We start from the raw sequence: 24447 nt of genomic DNA on the forward strand, positions 1-24447 counted from the left end.
CTTGTGCCCCAAGGAGGCTCGCAGATATGTCCACATTTGGCTGCCAGTCATCGAGACGTCGCAAAACTGATGCAAGACTGAGAAGGGGAAAGAACCATCCGGAGAATATGCGCAAAAGACCACCGACAGAGGGAGTCTTCGTAGATGGCTGGATAGCGAACGCTCTCGGCCATTGCGTTGGTGCTTCGTCCCCTGCAGGTGAGCAACACTTCCCTCACAAGCATAATGATTGGCAGACGGGGGCTGTATTCTGCACGCCGATCACTGATGTTTTACCAAGAGCTTGTGATCGCGGAACGCATCTGCTTGACGAAGCGGCACAGTCCTATCAGGGGCCATTCGAACTTCGTCCTGCTCGCCACCGCCGAGCGCGTAGCAGAACGCACATTCTTCGGGTGTCGCAATGACCCGGTACCCAGATGTGGCGAGCCGGCAGATCCCGTCGTAGGAAGAGGGTAACACCGAGATGCACTGGACACCATGACCACTCGGTGGGCAGAGGGCAGAGCTGTTCGCGGCCGGTTCATGTGGCGGCGCGCGTCCCGTGAAATCCAACCCGTGACGGGCCGAGGGATGAGCCGTGGAACATATGGAAGAAGCGCTTAAACACCTGTTGCCTCGGCGGTTAAGGCATCTGAACAAAGTGAAGGGGCCGGCATGTGCCTGTCGAGAGTGGTCTGGGCCGAGATGGCTTGCCTTCGGGGAAGGGTGCCAATGCGCAACTTGGATCACCACTGAGAGTCTTTAGTAGCCTTGAATAGGCTGCAGGTAGGTTCAGAAAGCATCAACTGAGGTTGAAAGAAAGACTGCGGGAGCTAAGACGGAAAGATAGTGGTGTTTGAGTGCCTGCTTGGTCTCTTAGTAGGTAGCCGAAAAGCAGCCAATCAGAGCTCAGCCGCAGCTGCCAAAAATTTGCCTTCTTTTGGTTCGCACAACGACACGCCCCGCCACGATTGTGAAATTTGTGCACAAAACACCACGCCTGGAAAATTAGCTCGACAATCGAGATACTGAAAGCGATAACGTACAACCGACCTGAGACGTTTCGCGAAAACACGGAAGGGCGAGAACGCACACTGCATTTCAACTCGAATTTTCAGCACTACACAAGTTTTCACAATGGCGACAGAAGCGCCCCAAAAGCCCATACACTCCCTGATTCTGGACACTGGACCACTGATCAAGAACGCCGTATCAATTTCCACCATTATCAACTCAGCTGAGGAAATTTACACGACATCTGCCATCATTTCCGAGATTCGAGATGAGGCAACCAGGTCACGGGTGCAGACATCGCTCATGCCATTCTTGAAAATTAAGAACCCGAGTCCAGCAAGTTATGACGCAGTCGTTGCGTTTAGTAAGAAGACTGGCGACTATGCTGTGTTGAGCAGGCAAGATTTGGGAATTCTGGCACTTGCCTATGAGGTGCACTGCGAGAGGAATGGTGGCCCATGGGGATTGAGAGAGGCGCCCAAGCAGCCCTTGAAGATGAGGCCGGGAGAGAAAGAGGCAGAGGACGAGGCAAAGGAAGAGTCTAAGGTGGATGAGGGCATCAAGGTCGAGGAAGGCGACATGCATGTTGAGGATATCACAGCCACCGAAGGTGTGCAAATTAACGACGGAGTCAAAGTTGACGAGAGCGAGGCCAATCAGAGTGTTCAGACTGGCGACGAAGTTATGACTGAGGAACAATCACTGGAGAATGATACGGAAGGTTGGAGCCATGTGCCTATTAGATCGTCGAAGCAGGTCAAGGAAGAGAGGCCGAAAAAGCAAAAGGGCAGTGCGAAACACAAGCAAATGAAGCTAGAGAAAGAGCAGAGAAAACAGGCCAGAGCTCTCGAGGCCAGCGCCAGTGAGCAAACACCAACGACCCAAAACCCGGAGGCTGTCGAGACTGACGAGGCTACAACAGCGCCTGCGCGGGAGACGTCCGAAGAGCAAACCATCGGAGGAGTTTCGATTGAGCAAGAACATATTACACAGGACAAGTCCGAGGAGCAGACCATCGTATCTGAGGGAATAGCAATCGAGCAAGAACCGATCATCCAGGACTCTCCGGAGAAGTCTGAAGAGCAGACCGTCATGTCTGAAGGAGTAGCAGTCGAACAAGAACCTATCACACAGGACTTACAGACAGAGCCTCAACAAGATTTGGTTACTACAACCGAGTCTGTCGAGTCTCAAGTCAGCCCTGAAGAGGAGGCAGAAGCAAGCAGCTCCACCGAGCCAACGGCCACCGAACCCCTGTCCCAAGACTTCTCAACCCTCAACATCACCACCCCTCCCTCGCCACCCGCTACCGAAGACGAAGACTCCGACGACGGCGACTGGATCACCCCAGACAACCTCCCCACCCACGTCGCCGCCGACTCGGGCCTCCCCTCCTCTTCCTCCCCCAACACCCCCCAAGAGCAACTCGACGTCGCAACCATGACCATCGACTTCGCCATGCAAAACGTCCTGCTGCAAATGAACCTGCACCTCCTCTCCACCAACATGCAACGCGTGCGCAAACTCACCTCCAAAGTCCTGCGCTGCCACGCCTGCTTCCTGACCGTCAAGGACACGTCGCGCCAATTCTGCCCACGTTGCGGCGGCTCCACGCTCAAGCGCGTGAACTGCAGCACGAACAGTAAAGGCGAGTTCCGTCTGCATCTTTCGAAGAATTACCAGTTCAACAAGCGCGGCGATAAGTACGCTATTCCTAAGCCGATTGCGGGCACGGCGAATGGCAAGTGGAACGGGCTAGGCGGCGGACAGGGTGGCTGGGGCAGGGATTTGATTCTCGCGGAGGACCAGAAGGAGTATGTCAAGGCGGTGGAGCAGGAGAAGAGGGCCAAGGGTGCGCGGGATCTCATGGATGATGATTATCTGCCGGGGATTTTGACGGGGGATAGGAGTGGGAGAGCGGGCGGGAGGATGAAGGTTGGCGCGGGGAAGAATGTTAATAGTAAGAAGAGGCATGCGTGAGGGATGGGTGGAGGGGTGCATTAGATAGGCGTTGTGGATGGGAAAAGTAACTGCATATGCGATATAGATGGGTATCAAGCGCGGATAATGTCATCTGTCCCATGCCCCATACTACCACGCTGCCGTCGCCGCCAGCACTCGCCCATTCTCTGCGCGTCTGGCAGAAGGCTACAGCAGACACTACGTCTTTTTTGCCTGTCTGGCCAGCGACTATGCCAGGGCCTTGGACCTCTCGCATCTCAGAGTGTTTGAACCGGTGCAAGCATTCTCCACCGAGTATGTCCCACACGAACACCATGCCGTTGTCACTCCCACTAAGCACCACACTATCATTCAAGCCCAACGTACTGCGTACGCGTAGATCCTTATTGACGAACGCATCATCCGTGTACGCCTTTAACATCTCGCCATTCACGCGATCCATCAGCCGAACCGTCGAGTCCAGCGAACTAACCAACATCTCCGTCCCTTTCTTCGTCACACCCAGACTGGTGCACGGGTATCCAATGACGTCCGCCTGACACAGTCCCGTGCGCAAATCATAGCTACGCACTCTGCCGTCCACGCTGGCAGTTATGATCTCCGCATCGGATATGGCGACATCGGTGATGGCGTCTTTCGCATCGTCCAGCGACATGACGGGCTTGAAGCTGTTGGACTTGACGTCCCAGATCTTGACCGTGCCATCGAAGCTGCCCGTTGCAATGATGCTATCGCCCTCCCCGCCGAAGACGCCGCGATTCACGCGCCCCGCGTGGCCTGTATAGCGCCGAATCGTCTGCGCGGTCTGCACATCCCATAGAAAAACAGTCTTGTCTCCTCCCGTCGATACGAAGCGGTCATTGTCGTGGTTGACATCGATGGAGAGGACTTCGTAGCCGTGCGCCGAGTACTTGTTCACGAGACCGGGCGGGTATACGTTCGATGCGGAGGGGGCGACGGAGGTAGTCGGCGCTTTTTGCGGGTTGTACAGGCGGATAGTGCGGTCGGACGAGCCTGTCAGGATGTACGACTGCGCGCCGGAGGAGTAGGCGACGGCGTGAACGATGCCGTTGTGGCCGGTGAGTTTGGCGATGGGGTTTGTGGGGAAGGCGGGCATGGTGACTGAAGAGTCTGGTTTGTGGCCGTTCAAGGCATGCTGGGGGTTGGTCTGGAAGTACTAGTTCGTATACCTAGTACTTCTTGATACGCTGGTGGTGAAGGATGGAAGAGTCCCCACCAAAAGTTCGAAGCGCGACGGGAGCTATGACGTCTCGGCAGAACTCCGGGTACACTTTTTTGTGTCGCAGTGACAGCTGCCTGACAGCTTCCTAACTTACAACTTACCACAACTTTCCGTTGCGCCCAAAACTCTGTGTCCAAATTCGCAGATACTTTTCAAGTGTTCATACCAGACCAGAAAGTTCACAATGGCGATCAGACACCTTGACAGTCAGCCGAAGATCGAGGACTTTACCCCACTAGAAGAGCATGAGCAACAAACACCAAGCACATTCTTCGGCGCAAAGCCTGTTGTATATGCGCGATATGCAGGATTGACACTCTCCGCCCCCTCTTCGCAGCTCCAGCAAGATGCAGCGTTCTTCAGGTTCAACACCGAGACCGAGGGCGACGATGCGCTGATCAAGGATGTCGAGATTTGGGTAAACTCAGAGTGAGACAGCCACGTCGCACCAACACAGCCATGTGCTGACGAATTGCAGGAACCTCACGCTCTTCCAGACTACCCCAACATCGACCGGCGTTGCGATACCCTACCCCTCAATCGCCCTCCATGCGACCATGAAGTACAAATCCACCGTCGATGCGCTGTACATGAACCTCTCCCTCAACGACCCCGAGACCGTCAACGAGGAGGAAGACATCCAGACTCTCGAACTCACCATTTTGCCACCAAGCTATGCAAGCAATCCCGACACGGCATGCATCAAGGAGATCTTCAACGCCATGAACACGTGCGCGGATCTACACCCAGATGGCGACGCAAGTGACGAGGATGGTGAAGACATCCTGGACGACACTGCGCCTGGTGCAAGTGGCTGGATCACCGCGGAGAATATGGACGAGTACATGGACGAGAATGGCAACTTCACCGGTATGGTGATCGGAAACGATGAGCTTGGTCCAGGAGCAGGCACGGTCAGGACAAGGGATGATGCTGATGGTGGTGCGAATGGCGTCAATGGCGACGGACATGAGGAGAAGTATCACCGCACCAGCTGAAGATCATGAAGATACGACGGACATGAATGGTCATGATTAGATTCGTTGGAGAGCTTCGTGAAGTGGAAGACGCCTAGCAGCTACAAGACTGCGGCCCACACTTGAAAGTTGGATTTAAATGTACGTATAGCTCCCAGAATCTCTACACAACATACTGAGCACCGGCCCAGCAGCACAAACACCCTTTGAGATTGATCATGAAGCGCCTGTCTTTGCGCCAAATAATCACAAGTTCTTTCCAATCAATCTTGATCTTGCCAGATCTCAGAAACCCCCTGTCCCATCCACTGTCAAGTCTCTCCATATCCACATCGAAAATCACAATTCAACCATCCGCCTTCCTCGCCCTCACAACCTCAACCCCTCCACCCTTCCCCACCCACTCCAACGCTCTTCTCGCCCCCCCTAACATCCTTCACATAAACCGGCAACGGCTCCCGCACAACCCCCATCTCCACCTCCTTATCCACCATCTCCACCCTTGGATCCTCATCATCACACCTCCGCCGAATCTTCCCCTCCTTCACACCTCTATTGATGCGTCTTCTCAGCATAACATAGCCGAATGCGAGAATCGCAATGGCGCACACGACGACGCTGACGATGATGCCGGTGCGCAAGCGCTCGGGCGTTATTTGGGGATTGGTATGGGGTTGTGTAGTGGGCATTTTCTCCTTCTGGTTTGAGAAATGGGGTATGGTTTGCGCAAACGGGTAAAATGAATCCAGCAGTGACTTGTTTTCGACGATGTGGTGACGCAGTGGGGATGTGACTTCGCCGTGTCATTGTACTACCGCACCAGAAGGCTGGAATGCTGCCCCTCGCATAACGCCGCGCATTCGACAGGTCGGCATTACAACACGTTGTCAATTGCTGTTCAGCTGCTGAGAATACATGAGCGTGTCCAATGGAGATGGCACGTCGGGGTCTTGGCATGTGTGTAGCCTTGCGGCGCTGGCGGCGGAGGGCTTGAGTGGACTGCGAACCTGGGGAATACGGTGATGGCTTAGGGCTGGAAGAATATTGTATGTGATCGTGATGAGTGGGCTTGCATGAAGGCTTTGACAACATGACAAAAAAGATATATACTAACAAACAATATCTCAGCCTCCCAGCACTTTCACTTGCCCAAGCAGCCTTGTCAACCTCATCTTCCGCACAGAACCACTACGTTACATATATTATTTACACTCCCGCATAAACTCCCGACCACCGTGAGCCAAGCCACTACCTCCTTCACCCGCTCATGTATCATCTGTCGCGGCTCATTCGACGCCTCGATCGCAGGTTTCTCAGCCATCTCAGCGAGGCTATGTAGAACGAGCGTGTGCAGACATGAGACGAGGTGTATGCAACGCGCGACTTTTTGCGCCGGGGTGGGAGCCTGAGACTTTGAGCTAGTTTGAGGGATGCGGATACTGCTGGTCATAATGTAGAAGGCGCGAGACTGGACAGAGTACACGGTGCGATTATGCGGCGTGAGTTTTGTACGATGGTGATGGTGCTGGCATTGTCAACCTACACGTGTTGGCAAACAAACCAGGGTCAATGAAGGAGGGGTGGGGTGATGATAGACTTGCAAGAGGCGATGAGGTGTTGAGAGTGTTGCGTGAATGGGTGGGGGTTGTCGATTGAACTTGACAGTAACTGTGAAGCGGTGCTTTGATGGTACAAACGCATGTCCCCCCTTCCATGGGGGGAGTATGGATATATCGCGATACCTCCGCAAAAGCGCGTATTGATGCTTCTTCAAGCTGCACTTCATACTCAGATAGCACATTGTACCTATTACGTAGCACCAAGCCACACACACACACACACACACACACACACACACACACACACACACCTATCCCTAACCCACAATGACCTCAATCGACACCCTCCTCGCCCTCTCCACCGAACTCGCCAAGCTCGGCACCGAGCTCTCAGAAGTCGGCGGCAAGCTGACACAAGCGGCCGCGACGCTGCAGCAAGAAGCTGCCAATATCGCAGAGGAGATGTCGAGGCAATGGGGCGTCGATGTTAGTGTGAATGTGGGGGTGAGGCCGGGGAGGTATGGGGGTAATGGGGCGAGTGAGGTTGTTGTTAAGAAATAGGGATTTTTTGGGGAGGTGGGTCGGTGCAGGGCAAGGTCGGATGGGTGAGGAATGAGGGATGGGGAGTGAGGGATGAGTGGAGGTTGATAGGACGGGGACGGCCGAGGATGGGATGATTGAATGTGTCGAAATCAGGCGAGATGATGGAGAGGAAACGAAGGTCGACGGTGGTTTGGAGTACGAGGAAGTGCGGGAGTTGTGATATCGTGTGCTTCCTATGCTACTTTGCGTGTGAGGGCTAGTATCTTTTTCGCTAAGATGACGAAGGTCTCGTAATCGTTGCAGCCATATAATGTATGAAGCTCGAGGCATGCATCTATCAGACCATGTCTATCTGGCGAGGCTATCTGCTGTTAGCATGTCTGTTCCATTGTCTATCATCTGTTCGGCTTTTGTGTCACTATAGAGCCCAAGCATGAGAGGTACCTGTTGCCCAACAGACAGATATCACTAGTTCTATTGAAAGGTCCAAGAGACATCCTAATCTTGCATATGATCGACAAAGCATATGTACCTAAACAGCGATGTCGATCGCACCGGACGTTGTACAAGAAATACAACTCAGTGGGGAAGCGGTGACCGTTCAATCTGGGTATATACACCGTATAGACTAGGGCTTCCCTGATTATAATGTCCAGCATGTGAATGCCTCAAAACTGTTGGCATGCAGAGGGCTGCAAGTTGTCCAAACAAGCTTCAATGCCGCTTCACAAATATGGTACCTTTGTTTGAGGAAATCGCGCAAGACGATGATCGTCCATCACACAACACCCGGTCCCATAGTCGCTGTCGGCTGTTTTCATCCCCTTTGCACTACTGCGCGTGCCATCAGCGTCTGCTGCGTGTTTGTTTTTCGATCTAACTCGCGTAAGATGCGAGGCGGTCCGACTCAAAGTTGCGGTCGAGATGAGTTTGCATCTAGCGGTGAACACACCATCAACCAAGTCGAGAAGAAAACAGGTTGCGGTAATTATCTGTGGAAATGTCGCCATAAGGTTAATGTACGCATCATGTTGTGCTCCTGAAGGTCGTTGTTTTAGAGTTGTGTGCGGATCGACGCAGATCCACCGCGGGAAATTTGGTACTGGCTCTCAAATACCTCAGATAGTGGTTGCGATGCGTGGTTTTGGATTGGTAGCACCACTACTATGGTAGTACCGTAGTAATCAGGGGCGCCGAGGTGTTTGTTCGGTGCTGTGGCTGTGTAGTACCATTGCTACGCTGATAACGATGTGCAGGATCCTGCATGCGACGCCCTGCGCACCGAGAATTGGAATCCGTGTCTGCGCAAGTGCTGACGTACTAGCCCAACGGACCCCAAAACTCACGATGATACCAAGAGTCTTATCGAAACAAACGGGAAGGTGGGCGGTTGCTGCGGACACACAGAGTGCCTGGATTTCGGCGATCCGTGAGATCGAGAGGAAGTCAAGCCGAGCTATCCGAATTTAGCACTGCGTGCGGGGCTGCCGGTGATCGTCCGCCCTCATGACATAGGCCCACCTGCCGCAGAACATTGGAACGTCGTGCTTGTTTGACATCGTGACGTTTGGTAGTGCACCAGCCGCAGTTGTACGTAATTCACCGCGTCTGGACCACGACGCCCGGCAGAATGCCATCATACGGTGTCGTGTGAGCGTGCTGAAGCATTATCGGCTTCGTCAGGATCGTGAGAATTGTTGCAAAGATTTCGATGCCGTGGACCCATCACCCATCATGTGGGTATGTGGGTCCTCTTGCAGCACCTTGCAGCGCATGAAAGAAATGGTTTGTGTGGGCGAAATCTTGGCTTTCGCTTTCTCGCGGCTGAAAGGCGCCCACGTTCGAAATAGTTTCTTTGGCTGCAGATCGGGCAGTCTAGAAACACCCTCTCCGTTGTTCTTGCATGGCCCAAAAGTGCCATGCAGGAGACGTCGCAGACATCCAGCCGCTTGCGACGCCCTGCCCATCAACGTGGCCATGATAGCATTTGGACAGACAGACCGTCTTTCAACAAGCGCATAGCGGCCCAGTCGGCGGGTCCCCCTGGCGATAGTGAAAGAGAAAGTGTTCCAGAAAGAGAAGGCTGAGAGTCGGTGGCGCGTCTTCCTCTTGTCCAGGCACGCACGGACACTCCACTCTGGCCAGGATACGACACCAACATCGTCATCTTCAGCACCAAGGATGGCTTGTGTCATCGTGTGCTCTCCGCGCAACCGTGCCGGGCAACCTGGTCATGAGAATGCTCCACGAGGAACGCCTCACGTCCGCCATCGTGAACTATGGAGTAATAAGTGAACACCGGAATGGCTTCAGACTTGTGAAACTTCAGGTACTATTGGCGAGTCCCTGTCGTTGCAAGGAGGGCAATGCAAGGAGCTGAAAGTGGCTTGGTTTTCAGCGATGCCCCTGAGCCGTCGTGCTCCCGCAAGGAAAGTCTGGGGAAGCGGCGACGTTTCTATGGTGGGACCGGCTCTGGCGGTGTGTGGAGCGCTCAAAAAATGGCGCAGTTTGAAGCCGGGCTTGATCACGTATCCAACTAGGAAACAATCTGCCGCCAATTACGTTGCAACTATTGGGGCTGATCGAGATGCATGCACCGGTGTCTGGGTTCTGAACCTATCGTCAGAATGCGATTCGTGCTGTTTCTGACGTTGCGGTGTGGTACTCGATCGTGAGTCTAGTGGTCCCCGACGGCGCCATGGGTATAAAGAGATCGCTCTCTGCCACCCTCGAAGAAGCAACCCATTACTATCAATCTTCAGTCATTCGAGCTCAATCCATACTCGGACTAAAGACGGGATCTCCATCAGAGAACTACCTCCATACAAACCTCGAACTACTATCATCAGCCACTCTTGCTCTTAGCACCCATTCAGCCATCATGCCTAGTCTTCCATTCAACGACACACCTTCCGCTTCTCCTTCTGCTTCTCCCTCCTTGTCGCCTTCGATAGTTCTCAGCAGTCCCGAGACGGGTATATTTGATCAACCAAACTTAGGCTTTCCATCTAATCTCAAAACAGGGAGCGCTTCAACAACAATGGAGCTGCACAAGTCAAAAGCAAATGCTGCTGAACAGTATCGCATGAACATGGCGAAATACTTTGCGGCTACGTTCAATATGTCAATGACCGCTGCACTTGCCGAGGCGGATGCCCAGTTGGCACCTCGCCGAGCATCGAGTTTTTCGGAAGCGGAATCGTTTAGGGCGATTTAGCCTCTATGGTTGGATGGCGTAGGAGTTCGATTTTACGACTTGATGACATTTGCATTGGAACATCATGGGCATTGGGATGGGGTCTTCGGCGCTTACTGCTTGTCGACATAATCAAAAGCTTTGCTTCTTCTCGTGCTATGCTTGCAATGCGAAGCCTTGCGCTTCTGCTAACGTGATGTGTCCAGGTTTGCAACCGCCGCCAGGACCTGAGAACGAGCAGGGCTACACGGCCTGTGATGTGTGCGCTCATGTCAGCCGGTGTCTTCGTTCCTGGATCAGCGTGTCAAGGCGGGTGTGCACAGTAAGTGTTCGAATCGGCGCGACGTTGATGGAGCCGTCAAGACCTGCAGCGCCGACGGCCAGAGCGCCCTGACCACGTCTCCACGTGGGTATGAGGCTCTTTCCTATCGATACGACACCTAAACCCAACGACACTCGAGGTACTTATACTCTCTTTCAGACGTTGATCGTCGTCGATGTTTATCATTGTTCTTTTCCGTGTCTGCTTACCCTCCGCAGTCCGCTTACTGTCAGCCGAAGTTTGCTTCCGAGGTGTACTCGGTGGTTTCGCCGTGTCCACAGCGGCGCATGTTTACCCTCCGAGAAAACTCTAGGCGCTGCACGTGTCCACAAAACAACGACAATGCCAATCTGCTTGGGGCGTTTGGGACGAACACGATTGGTGGTTCCGATATTTGCCAGTCGAACCAGTCCCAGCCGCGTGGCGAACATCAGCGCCCCATTGTTCATCCCATCGAACCATCGATGAGCCACAACCAGAAGCCAGTGAGCGGGACAGCATACGCAACACCGCCTTATCTTTACCACACCAGCTAAGATAGCATGAGGTCGATATGTCTCCACGACAGTGACACCAAGCTGTAATTGCTACACCAAGCTGTGATTGCTACACTAAGCACGCGGACAGCAGCGTTTGTGCAACGTTGCTAGCAAGCGATCGCATGTCATTGCACGATGCCAACAGCCCAGACATCTCGGCAGCGGACTATTGTGTCCCCGTATCGAGATAAACAGGGCAGAGGCGAATGAAGTTCTTGGGTCTTGTCAGCCAAGATGCTTATCCACTGGTACGCCTCACGCTGAGTGAGCTTGCGACTCTGTGGCGTACTGTCCGTTATGGCCACCTGAATGAAAGAGGGTGCACTGCGACACAGAAACAACAGATTTTCTGCATGGAAGAAAGGTATCACTGTTCAAGCATGCCGCGGTAAACACACCTGCTTCGCTGGAATGGTGATGCGAAAGTGATGAGAAGTCCCAAGAGTTGTATGCTTGGTAGGACCCACGTCGCATTCCTAGCGTGCGTGACCCCGCCATCCCGCAGTCGAGCAAGCTGCCTATAAGTTTACCCCACGGGCGCCTCCAGATGGCTCTTCACAACCAACACCACACGCGTGTTCCTGCTTATTTGAATGGGTGAAACCGTCTTGCCTACCGTCGAGGAGTCTTCTCCCCAACTTGACGAACCCCCTATATGTGGTTTAAATGAGCCGCATATTGCACCCCATCAAAGGCAACTCCAGCCAAAACCAGCCGATGGCAACGCACCGCCAACGCTGAACGCCCCGCATACACTCTCCTTCCAAGAAGTTGCAGAGACACTGCGCGTGGACATCAAGTGAGAGAGCACCTTGCTGCTTTGCCGTTCAGCTTACTGACTATTTCAGCAATGGACTCAGTAACCATGAAGCTGAGTCGCGCCTCCAGCTCTATGGCCCTAATAAGGTTAAGGGAGCTGAAGGGCTTTCCTTGTGGAAGATTCTCATGAGGCAGATTTCGAACAGTCTTACTTTCGTCCTCATCATTGTCATGGCCCTAAGCTTTGGCATTGACGACTACATTGAAGGCGCTGTCATCACTGCAGTCATATGTCTGAACATCGTTGTCGGTTTCTGGCAAGACTACCAGGCTGAGAAGACTATCGAGTCCCTCAAGAAGCTCACCGCCCCAGAGGCCACTATCACTCGTAACGGCGTATCGGACCTCAAGGTCAAGGCTATTGACCTTGTGCCTGGTGACATCGTACAGCTCAGTGTCGGAGGCATCGTGCCTGCTGACCTGCGATTGATCGATGGTGTCAACGCCTGCACCAACGAAGCATTCCTCACAGGTGAATCTATCCCTGTTGAGAAGACGCCTGAGAAGACGTTTGACGACCCCGAACTCTCTACTGGTGACCGAACGAATCTCGCCTACTCTGGTAGCGAGATGACATCCGGGCGATGCCGTGGTATCGTTGTTGCCACAGGCATGGAGACCGAAGTCGGAAAGATCGCCGTCATGCTTCGCCAGAAGAAGGACCACAAAGAGCGCAATGAGTCTCTTCCCATGAAAGTGTGGAGGAGGTTTGCCAGTGGTGTCAAGACTATCCTCGGTCTTGTTGGAACCCCACTGCAAATCACCCTCAGCAAATTTGCCCTTCTTCTGTTCGGTCTCGCTATCCTCCTTGCCATTATTGTCTTTTCTGCAAGCAAGTGGCAGATTGGTGGCGAGGTTCTTATCTATGGTATCTGTGTTGCCGTTGCCGTCATCCCCGAATCCCTCATTGCGGTGTTAACAATCACCATCGCAGTGGGAGGAAAGGCCATGGCAAAGGCCAACGTCATCACAAGAGTCCAATCCGCTATCGAGGCTGTTGGTGGTGTCACCAACATCTGCTCCGATAAGACCGGAACTCTCACTCAGGGTCGCATGGTGTCGAAGAAAGCCATCATCCCAGGTGCAGGTATTATCACGGTCGATGCCATCACTGATCCCTTTAACCCCACAAGCGGCCATGTCAGTCTCGACCAAGAGCGTCTCACCCTGGACAACTTCACGCCTAATCCAGCCATGGCCCGCTTCCTCCGCACAATTGCCCTTTGCAATAACTCCAAGGTCCGACCAGCGTTCGATATGGACAACGGCAACGACTCCCCAAGCGAGAAGAAGGGAGCACTCGACCGCACCATCAGTGATGATGGTCGTGACACGGATGCTTCCACAATCGAGTCTTTCTCACGACCCCCCACGGCCATCATGCAAGGCCTGTCGGCTGGACCATGGAAGGCGTACGGCGAGCCGACTGAGATTGCTCTCCACGTTCTTGCGTCTCGCTTCGGCATGGGCAAGGAAGACATCCTCAGCACCCACAACATCCACCTCGCCACCGAATTCTCTTTCGACTCGACTGTCAAGAAGATGTCAGTCGTCTACAAGGACAACCAGTCTAGCCTACTCGACGTCTACACCAAGGGTGCTACGGAATTCATGCTTCCAGTCTTGAACATCTCGGAAGAGGAGCGCACTCAAATCATGCAGTCCGCCGAAACCATGGCCAACGAGGGTCTCCGTGTTCTCTGCATTGCCCACAAGTCGCTCCCAGCTGGCTCCGACTACAGCGTCCGTGAGGAGATTGAGAGCAACCTGAACTTCATCGGTCTTGTCGCCATCTACGATCCCCCTCGTCTTGAAACCAAGGGCGCTGTTCGTGAATGCAAGGTCGCCGGTATCACCGTCCACATGCTCACGGGTGACCACCCCGGTACTGCCCGCGCCATCGCCAAGGATGTCGACATTATCGATGACCACACGCCTGCCTCTGCTGTCATGATCGCCAGAGATTTCGATCAATTGACTGAGGACCAGATCGACGCCATGGAAACACTCCCCCTTGTCATTGCCAGATGTAGCCCCAAGACTAAAGTCAAGATGGTGCAGGCTCTCCACAGGCGAGGCCGCTTCTGCGTCATGACCGGCGACGGTGTCAACGACTCTCCCGCGCTCAAGCAGGCCAACGTCGGCATGGCCATGGGCACAGGCAGCGACGTCGCCAAAGATGCTGCCGAAATGGTCCTAACCGACGACAACTTCGCCTCTATCGTGAAAGCCGTCGAAGAAGGCCGGCGCCTCTTCGACAACATCCAAAAGTTCCTGATGCACCTGCTCATCTACCAATATCGCGCAAGTCATCCTCCTCCTCATCGGCCTCTCCTTCAAAGACAACGACAACCACTCCGTCTTCCCCCTCTCTCCCATAGAAATCCTCTGGGTTAACCTCATCACCTCGTCCTTCCTCGCCATCGGCCTCGGCCTCGAGGAGTCGCAGGAAGACAGCATGTTGCGCCCGCCGCACGATGTCAAAGCAGGCGTCTTCACCAAGGAGCTGATTACAGATAAATTCATCTACGGCTTCTTCATGGGTGCGCTGTGTCTCTTCAGCTTCGCCATCGTCGCCTACGTGGGTCCCGGCGGCGGAAACCTCGGCAGCGGGTGTAACGAGGGTTACAACGAGACGTGCGAAGTCGTGTTCCGCGCGCGCGCAACGACATACGCAACCATCACACTCCTACTCCTCGTCACGGCGTGGGAAGTCAAGCATTTCGCCCGCAGCTTGTTCAACATGTACCCCTCCTCCACTACCACCCCATCCTCCTCCTCCAAAATCTTCTCAATCTTCCCCACCCTCTACCGCAACCGCTTTCTCTTCTTCGCCGTCATGGCCGGGCTGGCCGGCATGTTTCCCATCATTTACATCCCCTTCCTCAACGAGAAGGTGTTCAAGCACGGGCGCATTACGTGGGAGTGGGGCGTGAGCGCCGGCGCGGTGGTTATCTACATCGCGGCGATTGAGATGTGGAAGATGATTAAACGACGCATGGGGATTTGGAGTGGAGCGCGCAGGACGATTAGCAGGGAGGATGCGGAGGCGAGGGCCGGGGTAGGCGGGGTGGATAGGGCTGTTGTTGGGAGTGAGAAGATGTGAGTGGTATAGTGAGGGACGTTGATGGGGAGGTTGTTTTGAGGTTTAGCTGGATTGACCCTTGGTCTGTCTTTATGATTAGTGCAACATGCTACATAACACTCCTTAGCATCAACGATTACGCGATTTATGATCAACTTCAATTGTTTCGTCACAGACATTGCTGCGTCTTTCATGAGTGTAGATATCACAAGCATCTGATTATATGCAATGACGACGACATGTACAGCTGCTCTCACGCCACACTCTCAATCCAGACACATATGCATGAAGTGATAAACTATGCTCTTTCGATATCGTATCTTACAGGTATACACATGCCCACTATCCATACCAAAGGTCGACTAAGAGCGCCGTACCTCCTAAATCCCATACCCATACCCATACGCCTCGCTAGATGATGCAAATGCCTCCCACCTTCATAAGCCACGTACGCCTACCCATTTTACTCCTCCACTAATGCGCCCAAAATCAAGCTCTGAATAACAAACTCCGCACACGTGATTTTCACCTTCTTGCCACCAATCTCGCCCCTCGCAACGAGCTCTTCCTTCTCCTCGCCCTCCTCGCGCTTTCTCTTCTTGCCTTTCTTCGACTTACCGCTCGCAGCGGGTTTGCCGGTGCCGAATAGCTCGGAAGCTGCGTCGGCGACGCCGGCTTCGCCGTTGACGTAGATCCAGTCCCACTGCGCGTCGCGGATCATATCTGAAGCAGCGGCGAGGTCCGCGCATCGGCCTACAGTTGCGGAGCCGAGAGCGTGGGTGAGGAAGATGAAGGGTTGGCGTTTCTCGATTTCCTTCTTGGATTTGCCGGTGACGAGGAGGACGGTTTGGTTTTGCAGCAGAAGGTCGCGGTTACTGATGGTTTGGTCGAAGGAGAGGTCGTCGGCGGCGGGGTCGTATGGCATCATGGTGCGTGAGCGAACGACGCCATTGGGGTCTAGGAACTTTGAGACCCCAGCGGGAAGCTGATACTTGATGAACGGCACAGCGCGGGAGGCGTTTAGCGAATCTTGTACCCATCGGAGATGTAGGCAAGGCACGTTGAGGGCCAGAGCTTGGATGTACTTGGTGCTGCGCGAATGTGAATCTGAGATTAGGGCCACAAAACCAAGATCTCTATACGAAGGCTTCAATACCAGCCCTTCAGCTCCGTCGACAACTGAGGCAGACTGACGCCGGCTCTGCGATGAAGTCGGTGCGTCAGCCGATTCGTAGTCGAACAATTCGTGAAAACCTTGTCCCAGTACCATACCACCGTTTGACTTGATGACTCTCGAGAGCTCTTCTTTGTCGACATCCATAGCGGTTGAGGTCAACACGAAGGCCATGTTCGAGAACACACCACTGCCAGATCGTGCGGAAGAAGATGCGACTGAAGCAGCTCGACCGGTAGCATTCTTGAGAAGCGATGGTACTGTCATGCCTCGCCGACTAAACGAGGGCGTGGTCAGAGCATCTGCCGCATGGACAGGTGTGCCGATACGAGACGTGGACTTGCTGGGTGAGTTGGGTGGTGAGAAGTTGTATGATCGATCGCGGAGCCTCATCCAGAGCTGGGTTGTCAGATAGATGCGACCCATGGGTACCGAGATGCGCTTCAGAGGCTGCAGTGTCTTAGCTGCAGGAAGACTGTCTCGTCGCTTCTCCTCTAATACAATAGCTGAGTAGCCGCGGTGATCAGTGGTAGGGCTGTCCTGTGCAACGACGTCCTCAATTTTGTCCTTAAAGCCGACGATCACGTATGTGTGCTTCTTCATACCTGCCTCATCTACCTTGACATGGTCTCCAGGGCGGAGGTCGAAAGCACGAACCTGACTGGCGTCTAGAGTGGTGGTGTTACCATCGTCGAAGCGAACATTTAATTGACGACCAGCGACTCGACCAAGACATATCGCTGGATAGAAGTGGCTGCCTGGCCATGATGCAAGAATGCGGTTGGGAGCGATGATGTCTCCTGCGGATGCCTCACCGCTGTCTGAAGCTGTCTTGACGACGGCTTCCTTGCTCGCGGGTTCTGGTGTTGGGTCCGCCAGCTCATCTCGCTCTTCATCAGCATCCGGCATAGCAACATCAACATTAGCGACCGCTTTGCGTTTGGCTCGCTTTGTAGGAGTGACAGGTGTACTCGTACGGCTCCCTACAGCAGGTTCAGCCTTTGACGGAGAAGATGACATGGCAGCCAGGATCTCTCTATCAACAGACTTGAGCGCCCCCTTCTTCTGGGTCTTCACTCGTGTGGGCTTAGGTGCGAGTTTCGTCTTGAGGGTGGCCTGTCGAGTGTATGAAGCTTGTGCCTCTTCCCTGGCCCGCACGGCTGCGTTTGCTCCCTGATCCTCGCGCTCTTGAGCCGATGAAGTCGGCGGTGTATCTACGAGCGCTGGACCTTGTTCATCTCGTAGAGATGTAGGAAACTGATCAGCATCGATGGTGGGAGCGGCCATTGGTTTGACAGGACTTCGAAAGACGTTGCGCTTCGTAGTGTATGTCACCTTTCGTCGCTTCGCTGATGGAGGCGCGGGAGATGAGCTGTTCACTAAATTCTCGTCCTCGTCGTCGAAGCCACTGAGGCGGGGTATCTCGATTTCTTCCTCCATTTGAGTGTCAGGCAGATTGTGGATGTCCTGCAAAGAGCGAAGGCGCTCGTCAGCCATGATGGAGTCGCTCCCATTCTCCTTGGAACTTTCTGGAAGAAGCGGGTCGTGTTGAGAACCAGGCAGTTGCTCATTTGCGGTGTGGAATGGCTCGGTGCTGTTGGTCTGGTCCGGCGCGCTAGGGTCAGCTGTCTGATGTGTATCGTCGTGCATGGCAGAATCGCCAGGAAACAAGGATGGTTGCGTCTCCTCAAGCGCATCCGTCTCAGGAACAGTGCTCTGACGTTGCCTGCGGAGCGGCGGTGACGTCGCAGGGGCTTCACTATCCTGAATACCTTCCGCGGGCGCTGAGTGCTCTTGTGCCCGCTCCTCGTGAAGCTCCTGCGGCAGCTGCTCTTGCTCCAGGGTTTCCGAAACTTCATGATTTGTTCCTAAGTCGACCCTCTGATGCTGAACCAGATCCAGCTCGTCGACTTTTTCGATGTCTTCTTGATCCGGGCTGCTATTCTCATCCTCCTCAGGCTCTGGTTTGGTAAGGGGCAAATCCTCCTCATCCTCACTTGCTGCCTCTTCATCAGGAGCTGTAGGCTCAACAGACTCGCGAACGCCACCACCCTCAGCATACTCATCGTATGCTTGGTCATGTTCGTCGTACGTGACAGAGCCATCGACCGCAGAGATGGGGGGACTGCTAGGCACGCCATCTTCGTCTTCCGGCATGATGTCTTCGTCCAGGCCATTCGCTGTGTCTTCCGGACTTAAGCCTGGTGGCAGTGGTGGTATAGAAGACGAGATGACTTGGCTGGTGTAACCAGTCTTGGAAGCCATGGTGGTCTGGTTGATGCTGTACTGGTTGATTGAGGGCGATGAGGGGAATCGTAAGGATTTTGGCCGTGGTATGCTGTCGTAATTGGCAGTTGTGTCTGGCTGTGAGTCCATGATGGCAACGGAGTCGCGGCTACTATGGGGTCGAAGCGCTTCTCTGGGAAGCGGTTGCGAAGCAGGTGCTTGGGGTTGAGATTCGCGTTCGAGCTGGGAGGTTGGAGTTGCAAGTTGAGAAGAGTGGCGTGGAGATTGGCCTGATTGGGTCCTGATGGGGTGAGAGGAGGTTTTCGGAACCTGGACCCTATTTTCCTTGCTACTTTGTTTCACCGCGTCCCGGGAGAACTCGTCAGGTGAATCGTCGTTGTCTTGTTCGTGGGTGGTCATAGCTTGAGCGGGCTTTTCTATCGGTTCGTCGTTGTCGCGACTCTCAGCTGCGGGCCGTGCTGCAGTTTCGACTGGTGAAAAGACACTTCTCTTCCTCCCGCGTCTCTTGCTCGAATCCGGAGAGAAGGGTGCTGGTGCTGAGACATGCATAAACGACATGGCGGCCTTCCGCTCAAGGTCCTCCTTCAGCTTTCTCTTCTGTATCCGGAACTGGGCAGCAGAGGGCACCTCCCAGCTGTCTTCCTTCACTAGTTGTACTGGCTTCTCGCGCGTTGTACGCTTGCGCCTCTCCTGCGACTCCTTCATTGAGACGTATTCTGCACGGGGCTCGCTTGACGATCGGACGGGCGGGTCGCTTCGCGGTGTTTCGTCGCGCATGGCTTTGATGGGGCTCGACAACCCTTCGGCCGGGCTGGAAGGGCGGACATTGGTGAAGTTTGGCGAGGGTCGGGTGAAAGCCACATCCTCACTGGCCTCAGGCAGTGCTGGAGAAGTAGGTGCTTGAGTATTCTGCCACACCTGAGTGAGTGACATAGACGCACCACCGCCACCACCACCAAAGCCTGGGAAGGCGAATGCGGCGGCAGATGCGACTGTGCCGGGCGTAGTAATGTTCGTCCGTACGGCTGAGCTGAGCATCTGTCCCGAGCTGTCCCTCTTCCTCCCCGCAATTGCAGGCGTCTCGAACTTGAGCGGGCTCGTGGGCGCATATTGGCCGGGCGGAAGCACACCTAACACATCGTCATCGTACATGACGGTTGGGCTTGTGATGTTCGGACTCTGCTGGTCTTGACTTGATTCGACGAATTGGAGACCGTCATTTGGACTGTCACCCTCGCCCTCGTCCACATGTTCCACAAAAAGCGACTTTGGAACAGATCCTTTTCGGGCGACTGGTGTTTCTTGCGTTGGATGTACGGCACTCGTGTAATGGTTGTATATCTGACTGTCCGGCTGTGTATCGCCCGGAGCGTCAATGCCGCCGGCAAAGCTGTGGAACATTATGGGTGCGCCGTCCGTCTCTTTCACGAATCCGGTGCTTGTGGGCGCGCTGTGGTGGGTAGGAAGCGCGGGCTTGACATTTCTCGTGGATGCGACGCGTCGTGGGGAAAGCGCGCGATTGAACGGGGCAAGAACGACGGGTGGTTGCAGCTGGTCCGGGAGGCCGCTGAGAGGCTGCAGCGGGACGGCGAAGATCGATGCAGATGCGGGAATGCCCGATTGATGGCTCTCCGTGGACGTGCTGAGGTGAAAGGCCCTGTCGCTGCCTGCGCGCTGCCGGAGCAGCTGTGAAAGTTGAGATGGATCCTACGTGTGGCGTCAATGGTCAGTGACAGTGATCTGCGAGAAGGTGCAGGGGTCTCGGTCGCACTGCGCATCATCGCGTATGCGCGCCCGAGGTAAGGACTCACATCGAAGAAGCGTTCGTCGAGCCCCGTGGAAGCCTGTGATTCTGACATTGCGACTGTCCATCCTGCAGCGGAGAGTGCTCCAGCCAGGAAGTGGTGGTGGTGCACGTCTTGCACGATTCAGCCGAGTCGCGTACGCGCCAATGAACCGACGCAAAACGCGCCCTCACGTGGCAAACGGTGCTTTGGTCCTTCCATGCTAGCTCCATTTCCATGATTCATTGTCTTCACATGTTCGCGAGCGGTCCGCGCTATAGATCGTCGCTAAGGTATCCTTTGACTTTGATGTGCGATGTCCTTGGGGAAGCATTTTGACGCCGCTTGTTAGTTCCAACTTTCATATATCAGGTGCGTCTGGATCCCACTTTCTTATGCTTCAGCACTAGATTGTCTCCATCACTGGATGGCCATCACTGGGCCTTCATGGACTTGCTTGCCAGTGTTCATATATCAAAATAAGCATTCGTTTAACATGTAAATTGTACAGTGTTTGTTCTGCTGCCGCAATGGCTGCCTCTTGCCAAGCATTCCCCGACTTCTGCATCCATTTCATCCATCTCTCTCTTCCCGATTCGCCCGGTTCGTTCATCCCTCTCATTTCGCCATTCTTAATCTTTGACCTGGACCCATTGTGATCTTGGACATTCAATAGCATCCACCCAACCCTCTCTGCTGCATCTAACCAGCAAAGACGTAGTAAAAGGTGCTAATAAACGTCAACGCGATTGCGGTCCACCCCGACTTGATGACCGCCGCATTCTTCATTCCAATGCCAAAATCCCACACCAAATGCCTGATTCCCTGGTATGCGTGGAAGAAGAACGGCAGCGCAAAGAAGCTCTTGACTCCGATCTTGACAGCGGCGGGCCATGCAGCGACGGCGGCGACCATCGACTGCGTCTCGAGATGCCAGCCGGTGTATGGCGCTGCAAGATAGGCGAATCCCCACAGGTAGAAGGATCCGGTGATGATGACAGCGGTGAGACGATAGAGGCCCGAGGAGTACCAGGTGATTTGCGGCCTGTAGATGGACAGATGCGGGGAGACAGGGCGGTTGATACGTTGCTTGACGAGGATTTCATGAGCTTCGGCTTGGGAGGTTGCGAGTCTGTGTGTATTGTTAGTATATGCCCTGGTGCTGGTGGAGGTGCTGTCGATGCGGTCATACCTTCGCTGCACCAAACTGCGTCCCGCGGGCTGGATCTTCATTGCCGGCGCCGCCGCCCGTCGCAATCCCAACTGAAACAATCGCATGCTTGCCATTTTCGCACTTGACTACAACGCTGTCAGCTGGTGTTGGTTCGGTCGTGGTGGAGTATCGCTCGGATTCCATGTCGTCAAATGCCATCTTCGCCCGCAATCCCGAGTGCTGCTGCCAGCCAATCAGCACCCGGCAGTATCCAAGCTTTGCCGCTTAGTCACCCGCCCGCGAACCCGATATTTTCTCGCGATTTTCCGTCCACCCTTTGCTCTTCTTCACGAACCTCGATATCGCCGGCAACGAGCGCAAGCTTTGAGTTGTCGGAATGACAACCTATTTGTCTGCTGGCGTTATGTCAGTGGATTGGGTCCATGAGTGTTTGGAGAGGAGCAAGCCCGTAGTTAATCGCTCGTATAGTCAAAAGCAATGGCTGCGCGAGTTTCATATCAAGGCGACATATCAAATAGTGAGATGACTTTGGATTAGTCTAGATGCACTCAGCTTCAGTCCAGGTTCTGTTGTTGGGAGTGCGAGAGATCAATTAGACCCTCGAGTGATGGACGGGTGCGCCTTCCACGTATACAAAACCGCGTCATGTTGCGCACGTATACGTGCGCAACTGTCATAACTTGCGACATCTCAGAATTGACAATGCCTGAAGATGTTCACGATATCGATAGCAACAGCCGCACGTCTGACGACATGAGAGCGCGCTCGATCAGCTCTGCGCCTTTCGACTGCAAAATTTTCTTCTCTCGTCTTCACCTCACTCGTGCAACAGGACTAAGGCGTACACTGACTCTATGAAACCGTGACCTTGATAAACGCAAATTAAGCAACTTCAGGATGACTGCAACGACGGTTGCAAGCGCCAGCGCGGGGCTGCCACCAAACTCGTACATCTACAAGATCACCTCCACGGCGCCACGGCAAGATCCTCTCACATACTCCAAGCTCGACCAACTCGCGATTATATCATCAGACGATTCATTGCGATTCCTTGATCCATTGACGTTAGCCGTGAATGGCACCATCAAAAATGCCAACGATAAAGTCACATGTCTTGAGCGAGCGAACGATGCGCCAAGCAATGTCATTGCGACTGCGGGAAGAGATGGGATGATCAGATTCTGGGATAAGAGAACTCGCCAGAAAGCACTTGAGATTGAGAGTCGTATGCACATCCGGCTGCGCGTGTAAGCGTTGAAGCTGACAACACAACAGCAAACAAGCTCATCTCGGCCCTGGTGTGCGACACTCAGAAGAACTTCATCGCCGCCGGTATCGAGAACCCCGAAGACGGCGCTGGCGTATCTCCTGTCTACGTCTGGTATGCTACCTCATACTCTAGCAAGAGCATACATTGACAAATCTTAGGGACCAACGCAACCCATCGGCACCTACTCTATCTCTCATTGAATCCCACACAGATACCATCACCTCTCTCCAGCTCCATCCAAGTCACCCAACTCTCCTACTATCTTCCAGTACCGACGGTCTCGTCAACATCTTCGACACCTCACAGGCCGAAGAAGAAGACGCATTGTATCAAGTCATCAACCACGGATCCGCCATCGCGCACGCTGGCTTCATGTACCCCGGCACTGACATTTACGCGCTTGGCACAGACGAGACGACGAGCTTCTACGCTCTCCAAAGCCAGAAAGAGGAAGAAGAAGAGCCCACGCCCAAAGTATTCGGAGACGTTAGAGAAGCACTCGGGTGCGAGTATCTCGTCGATATGCACTGGGTTGGCCCGCACCCCTTTATCGCTGCTGGAAAGCACAGGTACATCAACCCTGGAATTCCATTTACTCTTTCAAGCTTCAGCTAACACAAAATAGCAACAGTCAACTGGCTCTCGTCCCCCTCACAAACTCCTCCCCAGCCCCGCTCGACTACGCCTTCGATCTCGGCAAAAGCATCCAACTCCCCGGTGCTCACGGCGAGGAAATCGTCCGCGACATGTTCACAGACATTCATGTGCGTTCCGAATCTCTCCAACCTCTTCTCCGCCCTCTGCTAATAGATGATAGACGCGAACGACGTACACGTGCGGAGAAGACAGCCACATCCGGGCATGGAAACTGGCTGAAGACGAGAGCATGGATGTCGATGAGGAAGCGGAGCCGAAGAAGAGGAGTAGCGAGAAGAAAGAGAAGCGCAGGGATAGGAAGGAGAAGAAGAAAGACGGCGAGAAAAGGTTCAAGCCGTATTGAAAGGGTCCGATGTGTGTGTGTGTGTGTGTGGAAGACACAGATGGCGAGCCATTTCGACTCGAAAGATTTGGTGTTGTAGAAGGGTGATCTCATGGAAAGCGTGCGGGGGCTTTCCTGGAGAAATCATCAAAGTTCAATCGTAGTATTTCTTTCAAAATTCCTCGTCTTCAAAAGTGTATCAAAACCCGTCGTGTCTTTCCCCTCAAAACATACGCAGTACTCTACATCCCCAAAGTCAAGATATTAAACTACACTCGCATCCTCCATCCTCCGTCCGATACCCGCCGGAACGTACACAATGTTGCCGTATGGTGTCGAATATTACATTGCTCTGCACGTATTCTTGAGCATTATGCGTTGTCGTCAAACTTGCATATCCCGGCACATACACCGCGTCATGAGGCAAATGGTAGTTGGAGTACGCTACCTCGATAGCCAGACCGTTGTTCAAGTTCCATACGTCTCTACTGTAGCCCCATTCTGTGGAAGTCGCCTGCTCAACGACACAAACCACCCGCGGTCGCTTGATCATTTGTTGGCATCATGTTCGGGGCGTA

General features: G+C 53.9%; 13 protein-coding genes across 13 annotated transcripts; 8 read left to right on the forward strand and 5 right to left on the reverse strand.

Annotated features, from left to right (window-relative positions):
• Window positions 1-26: 26 nt before the first annotated feature.
• SNOG_11146 (hypothetical protein) lies at window positions 27-459 on the forward strand (the record flags this gene model as incomplete). Its single annotated transcript, XM_001801343.1, has 2 exons — window positions 27-198; window positions 281-459. The coding sequence occupies 2 exons, from the start codon at window positions 27-29 to the stop codon at window positions 457-459; spliced, it is 351 nt and encodes a 116-aa protein (XP_001801395.1).
• A 660-nt stretch (window positions 460-1119) lies between these two features.
• SNOG_11147 (hypothetical protein) lies at window positions 1120-2976 on the forward strand (the record flags this gene model as incomplete). Its single annotated transcript, XM_001801344.1, has 1 exon — window positions 1120-2976. The coding sequence occupies one exon, from the start codon at window positions 1120-1122 to the stop codon at window positions 2974-2976; it is 1857 nt and encodes a 618-aa protein (XP_001801396.1).
• Window positions 2977-2996: 20 nt separating this feature from the next.
• On the reverse strand, window positions 2997-4075 carry SNOG_11148 (hypothetical protein; the record flags this gene model as incomplete). Its single annotated transcript, XM_001801345.1, has 2 exons — window positions 2997-3026; window positions 3089-4075. 2 exons carry the CDS (start codon window positions 4073-4075, stop codon window positions 2997-2999), a joined length of 1017 nt encoding a protein of 338 aa, XP_001801397.1.
• Window positions 4076-4385: 310 nt separating this feature from the next.
• On the forward strand, window positions 4386-5199 carry SNOG_11149 (hypothetical protein; the record flags this gene model as incomplete). The annotated part of the gene is made up of 2 exons (XM_001801346.1): window positions 4386-4630; window positions 4680-5199. The coding sequence occupies 2 exons, from the start codon at window positions 4386-4388 to the stop codon at window positions 5197-5199; spliced, it is 765 nt and encodes a 254-aa protein (XP_001801398.1).
• Window positions 5200-5555: 356 nt separating this feature from the next.
• SNOG_11150 (hypothetical protein) lies at window positions 5556-6628 on the reverse strand (the record flags this gene model as incomplete). The annotated part of the gene is given in 4 exon segments (XM_001801347.1): window positions 5556-5971; window positions 5991-6211; window positions 6293-6366; window positions 6440-6628. 4 exon segments carry the CDS (start codon window positions 6626-6628, stop codon window positions 5556-5558), a joined length of 900 nt encoding a protein of 299 aa, XP_001801399.1.
• Window positions 6629-7064: 436 nt separating this feature from the next.
• SNOG_11151 (hypothetical protein) lies at window positions 7065-7298 on the forward strand (the record flags this gene model as incomplete). The annotated part of the gene is made up of 1 exon (XM_001801348.1): window positions 7065-7298. One exon carries the CDS (start codon window positions 7065-7067, stop codon window positions 7296-7298), a length of 234 nt encoding a protein of 77 aa, XP_001801400.1.
• Window positions 7299-8334: 1036 nt separating this feature from the next.
• Window positions 8335-9475, reverse strand: SNOG_11152 (hypothetical protein; the record flags this gene model as incomplete). The annotated part of the gene is made up of 3 exons (XM_001801349.1): window positions 8335-8492; window positions 8602-8736; window positions 9010-9475. 3 exons carry the CDS (start codon window positions 9473-9475, stop codon window positions 8335-8337), a joined length of 759 nt encoding a protein of 252 aa, XP_001801401.1.
• A 303-nt stretch (window positions 9476-9778) lies between these two features.
• On the forward strand, window positions 9779-10638 carry SNOG_11153 (hypothetical protein; the record flags this gene model as incomplete). Its single annotated transcript, XM_001801350.1, has 3 exons — window positions 9779-9808; window positions 9907-10255; window positions 10304-10638. The coding sequence occupies 3 exons, from the start codon at window positions 9779-9781 to the stop codon at window positions 10495-10497; spliced, it is 573 nt and encodes a 190-aa protein (XP_001801402.1). The 3' UTR covers window positions 10498-10638.
• Window positions 10639-10672: 34 nt separating this feature from the next.
• On the forward strand, window positions 10673-11334 carry SNOG_11154 (hypothetical protein; the record flags this gene model as incomplete). Its single annotated transcript, XM_001801351.1, has 2 exons — window positions 10673-10798; window positions 11017-11334. 2 exons carry the CDS (start codon window positions 10673-10675, stop codon window positions 11332-11334), a joined length of 444 nt encoding a protein of 147 aa, XP_001801403.1.
• Window positions 11335-12282: 948 nt separating this feature from the next.
• Window positions 12283-15262, forward strand: SNOG_11155 (hypothetical protein; the record flags this gene model as incomplete). The annotated part of the gene is made up of 2 exons (XM_001801352.1): window positions 12283-14426; window positions 14458-15262. 2 exons carry the CDS (start codon window positions 12283-12285, stop codon window positions 15260-15262), a joined length of 2949 nt encoding a protein of 982 aa, XP_001801404.1.
• A 442-nt stretch (window positions 15263-15704) lies between these two features.
• SNOG_11156 (hypothetical protein) lies at window positions 15705-20521 on the reverse strand (the record flags this gene model as incomplete). Its single annotated transcript, XM_001801353.1, has 3 exons — window positions 15705-18810; window positions 19210-20348; window positions 20474-20521. The coding sequence occupies 3 exons, from the start codon at window positions 20519-20521 to the stop codon at window positions 15705-15707; spliced, it is 4293 nt and encodes a 1430-aa protein (XP_001801405.1).
• Window positions 20522-20931: 410 nt separating this feature from the next.
• SNOG_11157 (hypothetical protein) lies at window positions 20932-21733 on the reverse strand (the record flags this gene model as incomplete). The annotated part of the gene is made up of 2 exons (XM_001801354.1): window positions 20932-21578; window positions 21639-21733. The coding sequence occupies 2 exons, from the start codon at window positions 21731-21733 to the stop codon at window positions 21149-21151; spliced, it is 525 nt and encodes a 174-aa protein (XP_001801406.1). The 3' UTR covers window positions 20932-21148.
• Window positions 21734-22517: 784 nt separating this feature from the next.
• SNOG_11158 (hypothetical protein) lies at window positions 22518-23890 on the forward strand (the record flags this gene model as incomplete). Its single annotated transcript, XM_001801355.1, has 5 exons — window positions 22518-22845; window positions 22896-23001; window positions 23160-23459; window positions 23522-23654; window positions 23708-23890. 5 exons carry the CDS (start codon window positions 22518-22520, stop codon window positions 23888-23890), a joined length of 1050 nt encoding a protein of 349 aa, XP_001801407.1.
• Between the last annotated feature and the right edge of the window lie 557 nt (window positions 23891-24447).

Source organism: Parastagonospora nodorum, assembly GCF_000146915.1.
Source record: "Parastagonospora nodorum SN15 chromosome Unknown scaffold_18, whole genome shotgun sequence".
Taxonomy (NCBI): domain Eukaryota; kingdom Fungi; phylum Ascomycota; class Dothideomycetes; order Pleosporales; family Phaeosphaeriaceae; genus Parastagonospora; species Parastagonospora nodorum.